Genomic DNA, 14,440 nt, shown 5'->3' on the forward strand with positions numbered 1-14,440 from the left:
AAGGGTGGTTAGATCTCCCCAGTGCATGTGGCCATTATATTATGTCAGATGAGTGATTTCTTTCCCTTTTGTTCTTTTCAGTTCCCTGGGGATGGAAATATGACCCCCAACCCCCCTACAGTTTGGGTCAATGCAATGCTTGGCCGAGTGTTTTGGGACTTTCTAAGGGAAAAATATTGGGCAGATCAAGTTTCAGATAAAATTCAGAAGAAACTGGGCAGAATCAAGGTGAGAAAAGCTGCTTTTTCTTGTCTTCTTGAGCAAACTTCCAGGGGGCAAAGAAACCCTGCCCAGCCCTGCCTTGCTGTCCAGGAAGAAGGCTGAGATACCCAAAAGGCATTGCTGCCTGACTCCAAAGGCAGATTTGGAAGCAGATTTGCTAACTTTTCTTCCTCCATTCAGAACTTTGCAGCTGCTGCTCCCTCTATAGTTTCCTCCTGGCCCCCTCCCTCCTGGGGACTACCTTAAAGAGACAGGCTGCAGCAGCTCCATTCTGAATGGAGGGAGAAAAGTTAGCTTTCTCTCTGCTGCATTTAAGATTGAATTCTGTGGAATATTGAACAGCCGGAAGAAGTGAATGGCAACCGGCCGGCTGTAGGTGGGGCCAAGGAGGGGTAATTACTACCGGTTCGGCGAACTGATGCCCATAATCCCTAGTAGTTCACCCGAACTGGTAGGATTTCACCCCTGGATGAAGGGCATCTTAATGTTCTTTCTGATAAGTGAAGGTAAAATATACAAATCTGGTTTCCAAGATTGTGTTACCCACCAATCCCTTTTTCTTTGCAAAAATCTAACCCAGGGATACTCTGTGAATCTTGCTTTCTCGTTTGCCTGTGGCCATTAGGGGCCTGACCTTGACTAGTAAAGAATGCCAGCCTGGCAGCAACTTTCTTCCTCTCTTTGACTTTCCTGATGGTTGGTTTATTTCCTTCTTCCTTTGCTCTGATGCAGTTGCCATATTTCATGAATGAGCTCAGCCTAACTGATCTGGAGATGGGGACCTCCATCCCACACATACTTGGCACTTCTAGCCCCACTGTGGATAACCGAGGTATGTTTGGTGACCAGCCAGCCTGTGATTCCCATTTCTGTCTTCTAGTGGCCCATGTGAACCTGGAATGTTTGGAAATGGAGCAGCGGCAGGTTTCCTCCAGACACCTCTGGAAGAGAGCTTTGTTTTTTCAAGTTGTCTGTTCCATATTTGCATAGCTGAAAATAGTGGGACACGGTGTGGACAGGAAAGATTGATAACTGAAAGAGGGAATCCAATTGATAAAAGCAGCCAATTATTCAGACTCTAGAAAGGACCAGCGTGGATGTGCCATATTCCTTCAGCAAAAGCAGCCACTTCAGCCTTTGGAACAACTGGTCCTGTGGGAGGAAGGTTTGCCTCCAAACAAAGGATTCTTGCCTCTATGCACACAGGCATCAAAACCAGAATGATACCCTCTATATATCATCATGTCAGTCTGCATAATTTCTCCAAGAATATCATGATGCACACATGATGTCACTTGCTCCCTGTGAATGCCTCTGTCCATATATTAAAGTCTATACCAAAATTTAAAAAAAAAAAGAGTTAAACATGAAACATGAATCAGGGCAATGTTTCCCTTAGCCTACCATTAGGTGGGTTTACACATTATTGGTAGCCATGGTTTATTTAGCCATAATTAAACGGAATAAAGTTACAGTATACCGAAATCATAGTTACAAATAGCAATGGCAGAGTTAAAGTAGAGCAAGCATAGGGCCTAAAGTGCTATGTGAAGTCAGCCATCTGCTTTGGAGGACAGGAGATGTACCAGCCCTTAGATGTTCACCAGAGAAGGGAGGGCAGAGTTACAGAAGGGATTTTCTGAGTTCAGAGTAGAGCCATAATCCCTGATCTATTCTTGAAGCACTTCATCAGCCAGGAATGATCGTCCTCCTTCCACCAGCCATTTTATTAGAGCAGTGTTTCTGAAAGTGGGGTCCTCGAACCCCTGGGATCCCCTAAGACCATCTAAAATCAAAATTATTTGTCAGCTTATGTTGAAGAATAATACAATATTAAAATATCATCAAACAATTTTGAAAAGTGGTAGCAGCAAAGAATGTGCCAATTTTAATTTTTAATATAATAAATATTGATAAATATAATCCTCACAAACAAAACGTCTTTTGGGATTCTCCATATTTTTTAAATGTGGGAAGGGGTCCTGAGAAAGAAAAGGTTTAAGAAACACTGCCCTATATGCAGTGCCCTATGCATTTCAGATATAACCCAGCCCAGCTGGCACCAGGTCAAATCCCAGAAGCCAAACCGTAACCTGTAACTCTCCTTTGGCCTTCTTTTCGGCTCTGCAGGCCTTTGGGTGGATATGGAAGTGACCTATCAAGGAACCCTGAAGATGACCCTGGAGACCAAGATGAACTTGTATAAATTAGGCAAAGAAGACCTGGAGGAGGAAAACGGGAAAGCAGATAAGGACAGAAAAGGGTGAGACTTCTTGGGCCCTTTTTTTAGCTGCCAGCCAGCTGAGCTCCCAGGACAGATGCCATCCTCCTTTAAGCAACTCCCTAGAATACAGAAAGAGCTATACTGTCACCTGCCCTGGGATCTTTATGGTACTACCTGTCTTTGCATTCTTTCCCGGAACAACCATCTATAAGAGAAAGTTTCTTTCATTATTTTTTTTTATTTTTAAATATAATTTTTATTAGCTGATGATGATTACCCGGCATTGCCCAGGTATTTATTTAGCCCAATCTTGTATTAGATAGGAAAATGAATTAATTATATCTTTAGTGTCAAATCAAAGCAATTTTACTCACAGGGTTTTAAAAGTATAAGCACAGTATACAAATTATAAAGTAAAATATTCAAATTAAGAATAATATTAATTTAAGACAAAACTTGATTATAAACAACATTTTTAGTTTCACTTTCAGGAGCAAGAATAAATAAATTCTATGGTGAACCCATCCTTGAGCAAACAAAATACCTGTGGGAGAAACATAGTGATCTCAAATCCACTCCACAGAATTTAATAGACTGACCCTGTGACTTATTGATCGTGATTGAGAATGCAAGTCTCAATTTTTTTTCAAAAATTTTTCAATTTTTTTTCCAGAGAGTAAGTCATCTGTGTACCAAGTTTAGTTGAAATTGCTTGAGCTGCTCCAAAGTTATGCTGGAACACACACAGACACACACACACCCCAGGGGTGTCTTACCCCCACAGAATTTGTTTCCAAAGAGTAAGTCATCTGTGTACCAAGTTTGGTTGAAATTGCTCAAGCCGTTCCAGAGTTATGCTGGAACACACACACATAGACACAAACAGACACACGTGCACACGCGCGCGCGCGCGCACACACACACACACACACACACACACACACCAGGGGTGTCTTATCCCCACAGAATTTGTTTCCAGAGAGTAAGTCATCTGTGTACCAAGTTTGGCTGAAATTGCTCCAGCCGTTCCAGAGTTATGCTGGATCTTCTATACATAATATGCATACATACATACATAGGTCCTTTTTTATAGATATAGATATAGATAGCAGAAGAAAAAGAAGAAGATTGAAGAATTTTTAACAAAATAAAAACAATGCAAATATTAGAAGAGAATAAATAAAATAAGGAATATAGTGAATAATAAGAAAAAATAGAAAAAGAAAAAAACAAGAAAAAATATTAGATTACATTAGAGCAACTTAAAAAAAGGCAGCTTTGATCTTTTTGACGGTGGTTATAAATGCATTTATATGTTACCTTCTCTATCTGAAGTTACATCATAATTTCCTTCTTTCTATAAACTCCCCTTTATAATCTTCAAACCTGTGAATCACAAGTCCATTTTTCTCTTTTTTCAGCAAAAAGTCCATAAGGCATTTCCAGTTACCGATAAAGTAATTGTTGATCTTTTGCCTATCAAAGAAGTTAATTTCTCTGTCTCTACTATTTCTGTCATCTTTACCAAACTCCATCATGGGTATTTTGGAATCTTTCCATTTTTGTACATATCATCTCGCAAAAGAAATCATATGTAAAAATATTCCATGACTCTTTTCTAATTGATTGCCCATTAATTACATCAAGAATATTTCTGATTTCAGTTGAATGTTGATCTTTAAAATTCTTTGTCTCATCATATGTATTTGAACCCAGAAATTTCTGGCTTTTTTATAAGTACACCAAGCATGTAAAATGACCATTCATGTTGTTCTCATTTCCAGCATAAATTGAAGTATCTTTATACATTCTAAACAATTTTTCTGGAGTCATATACCAACAGTACATCATTTTACAAAAAATCTCTTTTAAGTTATAATGTAATGTAATTTTCAAACTTTGTAATCACATATTTTCCCTTTGTTCCATCAGTATACCATGTCCAAAGTACTTAGCCCATTTTACCATATAGTCTTCTACTTGTTCTTCCATTTCAAATTTCAAAGGTGTTTACGTTTTAGTAATTACATGTTCATCATTTAGTTCAACTTCAACTTCTGTCTTCTGCTGCTCAGTTCCAAATGGCACTTCTAATACAGGTAGTCCTCAACTTACGACCACAACTGAGCCCAAAATTTCTATTGCTAAGTAAGACAGTTATTGAGTTTTGCCCCATTTTGCGACCTTTCTTGCTGCCATTGTTAAATGAATCACTGCGGTTGTTAAGTTAGTAGCACCGTTGTTAAGTGAAGCTACTTCCCCATGGACTTTTCTTGTCAGAAGGTCACAAAAGGGGATCACGTTACCCTAGGACCTGATGGCGAACCTATGGCACACAGGTGGCACACAGAGCCCTCTCTGTGGGCACATGCGCCGTCGCCAGCTACTGTTCTGGTTTCCAGCTGGTCTTTGTGAGCGCCAGAGTGCTGAAAAAACAGCCCCCAAAATGGCCAAAAAGCAGGAAACCAGAAGGGCAGCTGGCGAAAAATGGACCATTTTTTGGCCGGGTTTTGGGTTGTTTTCAGGCTAGTTTTCAGGTTGTTTTCAAGCTGTTTTTGGCCCCAAAACAGCTTGAAAACGGCCCGAAAAACAGCCAAAAACCGCTGGTCTTTGGGTTTCCGGTGCTCCGGCGTGCGCACATTGCATGCACATGCAAGCGTGTTCCAGTTTCTGCACTCGGTGCCAAAAAGGTTCGCCATCACTGCTCTAGGACACTATAACCATCGTCATTATGAGTCAGTTGCCAAGCATCTGAATTTTGATCACATGACCACACAGATACTGCAATGATAATAAGTGTGAAAAATGGTCGTAAGTTATTTTTTTCAATGCCAATATAACTTTGAACAGTCACTAAATGAACTGCTGTAAGTCAAGGACTACCTGTTCAATGATTCTTAAAATCGATATTCACCTTAATGTATTGAGCCTAGAATTTCTGTCGCTTTAGTGATATGAGATATTATGTGTGACCACATCGCTTAGCAACAGTTTTCCGTTGACACTGTTAACCAATAATTGTGGGTCTCCACAATAATGGATAGACAATTACAGAGATGTCACAGAAGAGGCAGAACCAAAGAAAGAACCTCAGGGCATCCACAGGGGCAGGAGAAACAAGTCAAGATGGCAGCCATGGTCACGTGATTGAAGGCCGCCTTTTACATGCGGGATGCACATTAAAAGCTTCGGGGCTTCAATTGTGCAGTTCGTGGCCACTATCTTGACTTACTGACCCAGCCCCTCTGCTGACACTCTGAAAAATTAGATTAAGTGGCAGCCTCCCCAAAGTTGTTCCATCAGATCATTATTTACCAAGATCTGTCTGGCAATTTGTTCAGCCTAAGAAAGACTCCAGAATGTAATCAAATGGAAGATCAGATTTTGTAGAGTGGAGCATTAGAAATGCAAGAGCTGATTTGTGTGACATCCCTTTGTCCAACTGCCTCTGATACGGAAATGTGAAAAAGATAACTAGGAAGGATGATTCAGGTACAGCCCTTTCAGATGGGGACTGTCATAGAATACCAGTATTGGAAGGGCCCAACAGGCCAGCCCCTGTTCAAGCAAGATATTCTAGACCAGCGATCACCAACCGGTGGTCCGCAGACTACTGGTGGTCTGCGAGAAAATTTTGGTGGTCTGTGGAGAGATCTTCGTATTTTTGCCGGTTCACCCTGGTGGAGGAGCTGCGGCGCAAGTGGGCCGAAGCAGCGATTGCGATGGCTGGAAGCTGTGGGAGCAAAGCACTACTTGCACTTGCGCAGCATCAGCATTCCGCCTCAGTATATTTGCCCAGTGGGTGGCGCAAAGCAGCCCTTGTCTCCTGCTGCTTGGGACTCGGAGCGGTAAATGGTGACTGGTCCAGGGAGCAGCTGGATTTTGCTCTCTATTGGGGATGCCAGATTGGCCCCCTGCAAACTCTCATCTCTCAAGGAGCGCTCGTGGGAAACTTCGGCCGGGCTCCTCGAGAGATGAGAGCTTCAAGGGGGGCGGTCTGGCATCCGCAATGGAGAGGAAAAACTGGCTGCTCCCTTGATCAGATGCCATTTACAACTCCAAGTCCCAAGCGGCAGGAGACGAGGGCTGCTTTGCTCCATTGGCTGGGCAAATATACCGAGGCGGAATGCTAATGCCGCGCAAAATGAAATAGAGAAAAAGAGATAGAATGAAAGAAAGAAAATGAGAAAGAGAATCAGAGAGAGAGAATCAGAGAGTGAGAGAATGAGAGAGAGAGAGCACCGCCTTCTTGGAAGAAGTGTGAGGAGGGCGAAGGAGGATGTCTTGCATTAAGTATCGACCGCCCCACCTCAATTTCACAAGATCGGCATAGCAGGCAGCGGTCCTTCCCGGCACACCTTGTTTCTTCGGAGCACTCTGCCCCACCCTCCTGCTTTTGCCAGCCTCATCCTCCTTCCCCTCCCAAAGTCTCTGAGCTGCTTACTCAGCCAGAGGGAAAACTCAAAAGGTGCTCCGCTGCCCGGCTTGCCCGCCTTCCCGGGGATGTCGCCCGGGGGTGTGTGTGCTCTTTTCGCAGCTCTTGCTCAAAGCCACCTGGCTCTGAAAGGAATGCGCAGAGAATCAGAATCAGAGAGAGAGAATGAGAGAGAGACAGAATGAAACAGAATCAGAGAGAGAGAATCAGAATGAGAGAGAGAGGGGGGGGGGGAGAGAAAGAGTGTCAGTTGTGCCTCCTTTCAAGACTCAAGGAAAAAAAACCCAACTCCATTGTTTGTAGAGAAAGGTACTTTTACTGAGTATGAACTTAATGCATCACAAGGAAAGCAAGCTCTGAGGCAATAGGCGTGGTTTATACATAGAAGTTCTAACATTACCCCTCCCCCCCATAGTCCAGGCAGTCTGGTCCAATCCACCTTCTTCTCAGGTGCCACGTGAGGAGCATCTTCAATGGCTTCATCTCTCTGGCATGCACGGACCATTAGCTGTGAGTGTTATCAGCCTTCTAGCCAGGGAATACATTCGAATAACCCCATGCACTATAAGTTTCGTTTCTGAATATAAAGTTTTGTTTCTCTCCACCCTCCATTTTATGACAGCCGAAGCAGCTAAACCGTAATCAGGGATATATTACCTACTACAATTGAAGAGAGAGAGAAAGAGAGAATGAGAGAGAGAGAGAGAGAGAAAGAGGGTGGAGAGAGAAAGAATGAGAGGGAGAGAGAATGAGTGGCAGAGAGGGGGGAGAAAGAGAATGAGAGTGAGTGGGAGAGAGAATGAGTGGGAGAGAGAAAGAGAGAATGAGAGAGAGAGTGGGGGAGAGAGAAGGGGGAGAGAGAAAGAATGAGAGGGAGAGAGAATGAGTGGCAGAGAATGAGAGAATGAGTGGGAGAGAGAGAGAGAAAATGAGGGGGAGAGAGAATGAGAGAATGAGAGAGAAAGAATGGGGGGGGGAGAAAGAGAGAGGAGGGACAGTGCCTGAAGGACCCCATCCCTTCACTGGGAGTCCAGGCGCTTCAGCAAGAGGCGTGCTGGATTCGTATTAATGGTCCACGGGATTTAAAATTATGAACTTGGTGGTCCCTGAGGTCCAAAAGGTTGGGGACCCCCGCTCTAGACTAGTCTATACCATTGCAAACAAATGGTTGTCCATTCTCTTCTTTAAAGCTTCCAGTGATGGGGCACTCACTGACCTCCTGCTGAGCTATTTAAGAAGCTGTTCTATTCTCCAGCCATTTCCTCCCCTTGTTAACAAATCCTTTTTATTCTTATCCTGTATGTAGGTCACTGTCCTTAGGATTCACTTCTTAATCTTAGTAAAGGGAATTAAAACTGCAGTGCAGACTGTAAGCCCCATGGCACTGCCAAGGACAAATCTTGCAAAGGCTTCCAGCTTCTCACCCTGGTCTCCTTCTCCTTGCAGCATAAAACCCCGTGTAGACCTGTTGGCTGAGAGTGATGCGGAGTCCTCCAGTGCCGGTTCTTCTGAGGAAGAAGACATGCCCGTTGTGGAGCTCTCGGGGATCCCCGGAGAAAGGAAAACCCCTCCTGGCATTGAAGGGTAACCCCTTGGGTGACCATGGCTCTGTCCACACTTTCACATTTAGCATTCCCTAGTTATAACCTGATCCCAGCAGGTGGGCGTCGTCTCCAGCTGAGGAGGGGGAGAACTAAAGCCCTCCTTAGCTGTCGAGTCACTCCTTTCCCACCAGACCACCTGCTTCACTTAGAGACAAATCAATTGGGCTGCTTTGGGTGTGAGCAGAGGGATGTTTTGGGAATGTTGGGAGGCATTGAGTAAGTAAATGCTCTGCTGTAACCACAGGTCATGGAGTCAGTTTGCTAGAAACTAGGAAACTGTGAGTTCTAGTCCCATTTTAGGCATGAAAGCGTGCTGGGTGATCGGGGGCCAGTCAATCTCTCAGCCCAATCTACCTCACAGGGCTGTTGTGGGGAAAGAAGGAAGAGGAAGGATTATTTGAAATGTTTGCCACCTTGAGTTATTTATAAAAACAAGGCAGGATAAACAAACAAACATATAGCATAGTGCCAGAAAATACAATCAAATAACAGTAAAATTGTAAATCAAGCGATAAAAACAGTATTAGATGTAAAGGGTTGCAATAAAAGAAAGCCATGGTTACAACTAAGATTTTAAGTATTTCTTTCTAAATTTGAATGACAGCAGAGCAAAACGCTCTCTACATGGGGCTCCCCCTGAAGAGCACCCGGAGGCTCCAACTGGTTCACAATGCGGCCGCGTGGGTGATAGAGGGAGCGACTCGAGGCTCCCATATAACACCTCTCCTGCACAGGCTGCACTGGCTTCCGGTGGTCTTTCGGGTGCAATTCAAGGTGTTGGTTATCACCTTTAAAGCGCTCCATGGCATAGGACCGGGTTATTTACGGGACCGCCTGTTGCTACTGGTAGCCTCCCATTGACCACTGCTCTCCCATAGGGAGGGTCTCCTCAGGGTGCCGTCGGCCAGACAATGTCAGCTGGCGACCCCCAGGGGGAGGGCCTTCTCTGTGGGGGCTCCAGCCCTCTGGAACGAGCTACCTCCAGGGATCCGCCAACTCCCTGACCTCCGGACCTTCCGACACGAGCTGAAGACGTTTTTGTTCCATCACGCAGGACTGACCTAATAGTTTTTAATGGGGTTTTTATTGGATTTTTACAGTTCTTAGCCAAATTTGAATTAGTCTTTTAAATTTGTTTTTAATTTTTGTATCTGTTGTTTTATTCTGGCTGTAAACCGCCCTGAGTCCTTTGGGAGAAGGGCGGTATAGAAATTAAAATAATAAATAAAAATAAATAAATAAATAAAAAGTAGCAACTTGGTTGATTGACAATTGGGAATGCATTTGCAAGAAGAGAATTCAGTTTGCTAAGGCCCTTAAGTTCACTTACCATTAATAATTTGGACCTGAACTCGTAAATGGAGTAGTGGGGAACATAATAGATAATGTTCCCCACTTGACCAATCACCAAGAAGTTGTTCAACAAACAGCTTACAAAGTCTCCCTTTGAGATATGTGGAGGACATACAGGAGAAGGGATGTTGAAACCCTTTTCAGTGAAACCCTGGTTTTGATCATGAGGCAGGGGTGAAATGCAGCAGGTTCTGACAGGTTCTGGAGAAACGGTAGCGGAAATTTTGAGCAGTTTGGAGAACCAGCAAATACCACCTCTGGCTGGCCCCAGTGTGGGGTGGGAACGGAGATTTTGCAGTATCCTTCCCCTGGAGTGGAGTGGAAATGGAGATTTTGCAGTATTCTTTCCCTCCCATGCCCAACAAACTACGCCCATCAAGCCGTACTACCACAGAACGGTAGTAAAAAAATTTGGATTTCAACACTGTCATGAGATGTAGATATATTTTGTAGTTATGGTACCAAGATGAAAATTTGGATGAAACCTAATATTTTTTTTCCAAGAGTAATTGAGGTTACAACTCATCTGACATGGAATGGAATGGAATGGAATGGAATGGACTAGAATTAGAATAGAATAGAATAGAATAGAATAGAATAGAATAGAATAGAATAGAATAGAATAGAATAGAATAGAATAGAATTTTTTATTGGCCAAGTGTGATTGGACACACAAGGAATTTATCTTGGTGCATATGCTCTCAGTGTACATAAAGAAAAGATACCTTCATCAAGAATTCTAAGGTACAACACTTAATGATAGTCATAGGGTACAAATAAGCAATCAGGAAACAATATAAATATAAATCGTAAGGATACAGACAACAAAGTTACAGTCATAAGTGGAAGGAGTATCTATCATCGGTGATGCCATCAAGATTATTGTATCTCACAGAGGAGGGTCTTATAAGCCAAAAGGATCACAACAAACGGTAGTTGATCACTTTCAATTCTGCTGTGGAGTCCACAGAAAGGAATACAGGAGAAATCAGGATGTAGCCGATGACACTGGCTCTGGGTTTTATGAACCAGTACTAATATTTCACTAGATCTTGATTCTGTGCCAGAATTATATTAGCTTTTTTGGCCACTGCTGCACACTGCTGGCTCATATTCAAGTGATCATCCACTAGGACTCCAAGTTACTGTTTTTGAGCCAGGTCTCACCTAATCTGTACTTATACCTTTGATTTTTCCTGCCTAAATGTAAAACGTTGCTTTTCCACATTGAAATTTATTTTGGTGAATAGGGTCCATTGTTCAAGTTTGTCAAGGTCTTTCTGGATCCCGAGCTTGTCTTCTGGGGTGTTGGCTATTCCTGCCAGTTTACTGTCATCTGCAAATTTGATGAGTTCCTATTCTATTTCCTCATCTAAGTCATTTATGAAGATATTGAAGAATACCGGATCTAAGATGGAGCCTTGTGGTACCTCACTACTTCTCTCCACGTGCATGTAGTACCATTAAGGACGACTCTTTGAGTGCAGTTTGTCAGCCAGTTACAAATCCATCTGGTGATGTTGTCTATTCCACAATATCTTCATATAGAAACTAATATCTTTGCCATTTCTGGTGTTATAATCACCAGCCCAGAGAATGATATTTGGTAATATTTGCCAACTTCTCCACAAGGGTTTGCACAGAAGCCCACAGCTTAAACGATAGATTGGGATTCCTTCCATTAGGAAAATAAATGTTAATGCAAATAATTAACTCAAAATATTTGCTCTCTGTCTGTACTACCTGGATACAATCACCATCTGGCCTTTGTTGTATAGTCTTTTCAGATTAGCTGAGATCAAAATTGAACATCCACTACTCACTTTAGTCACAGGGAAGGTATATGAGAAGAATCCTGGCAGGGAAGGAGGAGAAATATCCAGGCACCAGGTCTCCTGTAATGAAATGATACTAAATTTTCATAGGTGCTATTCAAAAAAGGTATCCACTAATTTTTTGTGTCACCCAGAAATCCCAAGAGATGGCTTGTATGTAACCTGGAGCCTTAGAAGTGGCATTGGTGGCATTTAAAATGTTATATTCTTGTCTAGGTGCAAGAAGATGTACGTATTAAACTGATTTAATTTATTTATTTGTTTATTGAATTTATCTTGCCGCCTATTTGCCCTTGGTAACTCAAGGCAGATTACAGAATAAAAGACCACATTTAAAACAATAAAACTTAAAAATAAGAATCAAATAAATGAATTTAGTACAATATAACAAAATCACCTTCCACCCCCCGCCCAGGCAATAGCAGATCACACGAGCCATTTCATGGGCTCCATCCCGCTCTGGATTCCTCAGGCCTGCTGGCAGAACCAGGTCTTCAGCGCCTTCCAGAAGAGTGGAGGCCATGCTAATCTCTGGGGGGGGGGGTGATGTTCCAGAGAGAGGGAGCCACCACCGAGAAGGCCCTTTTTCTGGGTCCCACCAGGTATATTGCCCTCAGGGATGGGACCTGCAACATTCCCTGCCTCCCCGCTCTGATGGGTCGGGTGGATGTGACCGACAAGAGACGGTCCCTCAGATCACCTGGTCCCAAGCCATGAAGGGCTTTAAAGGTGACAACCAGCACCTTGAATTGCACCCGGAAGCAAATCAGCAACCAGTGCAGCTCCCACAGGAGAGGTGATACACGTGCACACCGCGGTCTGCACAAAACCATGCAGGCCGCTGCATTTTGCACCAACTGGAGTTTCTGGATGCTCTTCAAGGGCAGCCCCAGGTAGAGCTTGTTGCAATAGTCAAGACGGGAAGTGACTAGGGCATGAGTGACTGTGAGTAAGGATTGTTGGTTCAGGAAAGGGCGTAACTGGCGCACAACCTGCAATTGGGCAAAGGCCCTCCCGGCCACGACTGCCACCTGCTCTTTGAGCAGGAGTCCTGAGTCCAGGAAAAACCCCAGATTACGCACAAGGTCTGTTTGCGGTAGTGCCACCCCATCCAAGACCAAAGGTGGCAATTCTCTCTGAGCCAACGAACCCCAAACCCAGACCCACTCTGTCTTGCAAGGGTTTAGTTTCGACCAATTGCTCCCCATCTAGCCAACTTATATTGAAGTTGTCATCAGAATGGGGCAGGCAGCAACTTTGGACTAATAACAATTAAATTGCTATTTTTAGGCCTGACCGGACTTGCAAATCAAAAGTTTTTGATTAGGTTTTGATATCCTCTTGGAATAGCAACTTGGTGCTCATTTCTAATCTAGGCCCTCAGATAGAACAGAATGAAGCAGATTGTCATTATCTGAAACAGATAGCAATAGCAATAGTACTTAGACTTATATACCGCTTCATAATGCTTTACAGCACTCTCTAACTGCTTTACATGGTGCCAACGTATTGCCCCCAGCAATTTGGGTCCTCATTTTACCAACCTCAGAAGGATGGAAAGCTGAGTCAACCTTGAACAGGTCAGAATCAAACTCCTGGCAGTGGCAGAATCAGCCTGCAATACAGAATAGAATAACAGAGTTGGAAGGGACCTTGGAGGTCTTCTAGTCCAACCCCCTGCTCAGGCAGGAAACCCTGTGCCATTTCAGACAAATGTCGAGGTTCTAACTGATCAACCAATGGTTTCCAATTTCTTCTTAAAACCTTCCAGTGCTGGAGCATTCACAACTTCTGGAGGCAATTTGTTCTATTTTTGATTGTTCTCACTGTCAGGAAATTTCTCCTTTGTTCTAAGTTGGTTCTCTCCTTGATTAGTTTCCATCCATTGCTTCTATTCTTGCCTTCATGTGCTTTGGAGAATAGCTTGACTCCCTCTTCTTTGTGGCAACCCCTGAGATATTGGAACACTGCTATCATGTCCCCCCTAGTCTTTCTTTTCATTAAACTAGACATACCCAATTCCAGCAATCATTTGTTTTAGCCTCCAGTCCCCTGATCATCTTCGTTGGAAAGGATCCTAACCATTGCGCCCCCCCACAGAATCAGTTTGGGCTGCTTCAGAATTGAAGGACATGTGGACTTGCTGGGATGTGGGTTGTTTTCCTGGTTTGGTGGAGTTGTTTGATTTCAGGATTCAAGTATTTCTTCTTGTTTGCAATTTGGTAAGGTTTCAAAATAGTTAATTAATCTTGTTGCTGGTACTTCAACACTGCCAATATTTTCTTACATAGTTTCAATATGATTATTTGAGCAGTGTCTTAGTCAAGGACACTAAATTTGCTGAGTTGCTGTGGTTCTTATCATTTGGCATACTGTCCAAGGCATGAGGCAGGGAAGTCTCTGCTTGAGATGTTAAGCCACAGAGTGCATTCCTTTTTCCATCTCGGAAAACATGCAGTGGATATATTTGAAAAGCAGAAAGAAGATATTTCACTTTGAGACGTGTACAGGGTGTGGTGGAATGATTAAAAGACAGGATGGTTAAAAGACAGGATCCAATCTGGGTCAGTCTCCGGGACCAGAGGCTTTGTCTTTCGAGCTTTCGGACTCATGCTGGAGCTAGAGAGAAGCTCCCTGAAGATGGGCTCCAGCACAAGTCTGAAAGCTCGGAAGACAAAACCTCTGGTCCCGGAGACTGACCCAGATTGGATCCTGGGACACATATATTCGCTTTCATTCGTGGTTAAAAGACGTGGTTTAGGTCTTA

The 14,440-nt window shown here is 43.4% G+C and overlaps 1 protein-coding gene across 9 annotated transcripts in view; it reads left to right on the forward strand.

Annotated features, from left to right (window-relative positions):
- The window catches only part of LOC131185166 (testis-expressed protein 2-like), a 69,163-nt gene that overhangs the window by 48,281 nt on the left and 6,442 nt on the right, over positions 1-14,440 (forward strand). For all 9 annotated transcript variants that reach the window (XR_009152102.1, XR_009152098.1, XR_009152099.1 and 6 more), the window contains 4 exons: positions 82-228; positions 955-1,054; positions 2,353-2,485; positions 8,328-8,465. Coding sequence is in view for 4 of the 9 variants with exons in the window: in XM_058157403.1 (XP_058013386.1) it covers positions 82-228; positions 955-1,054; positions 2,353-2,485; positions 8,328-8,465 (518 nt within the window). In the remaining 5 variants the exon portion in view is untranslated. The remainder of the gene's footprint in view (positions 1-81; positions 229-954; positions 1,055-2,352; positions 2,486-8,327; positions 8,466-14,440) is intronic.

The sequence above is a fragment of the Ahaetulla prasina genome, chromosome 14 (assembly GCF_028640845.1).
Source record: "Ahaetulla prasina isolate Xishuangbanna chromosome 14, ASM2864084v1, whole genome shotgun sequence".
Lineage (NCBI taxonomy): Eukaryota > Metazoa > Chordata > Lepidosauria > Squamata > Colubridae > Ahaetulla > Ahaetulla prasina.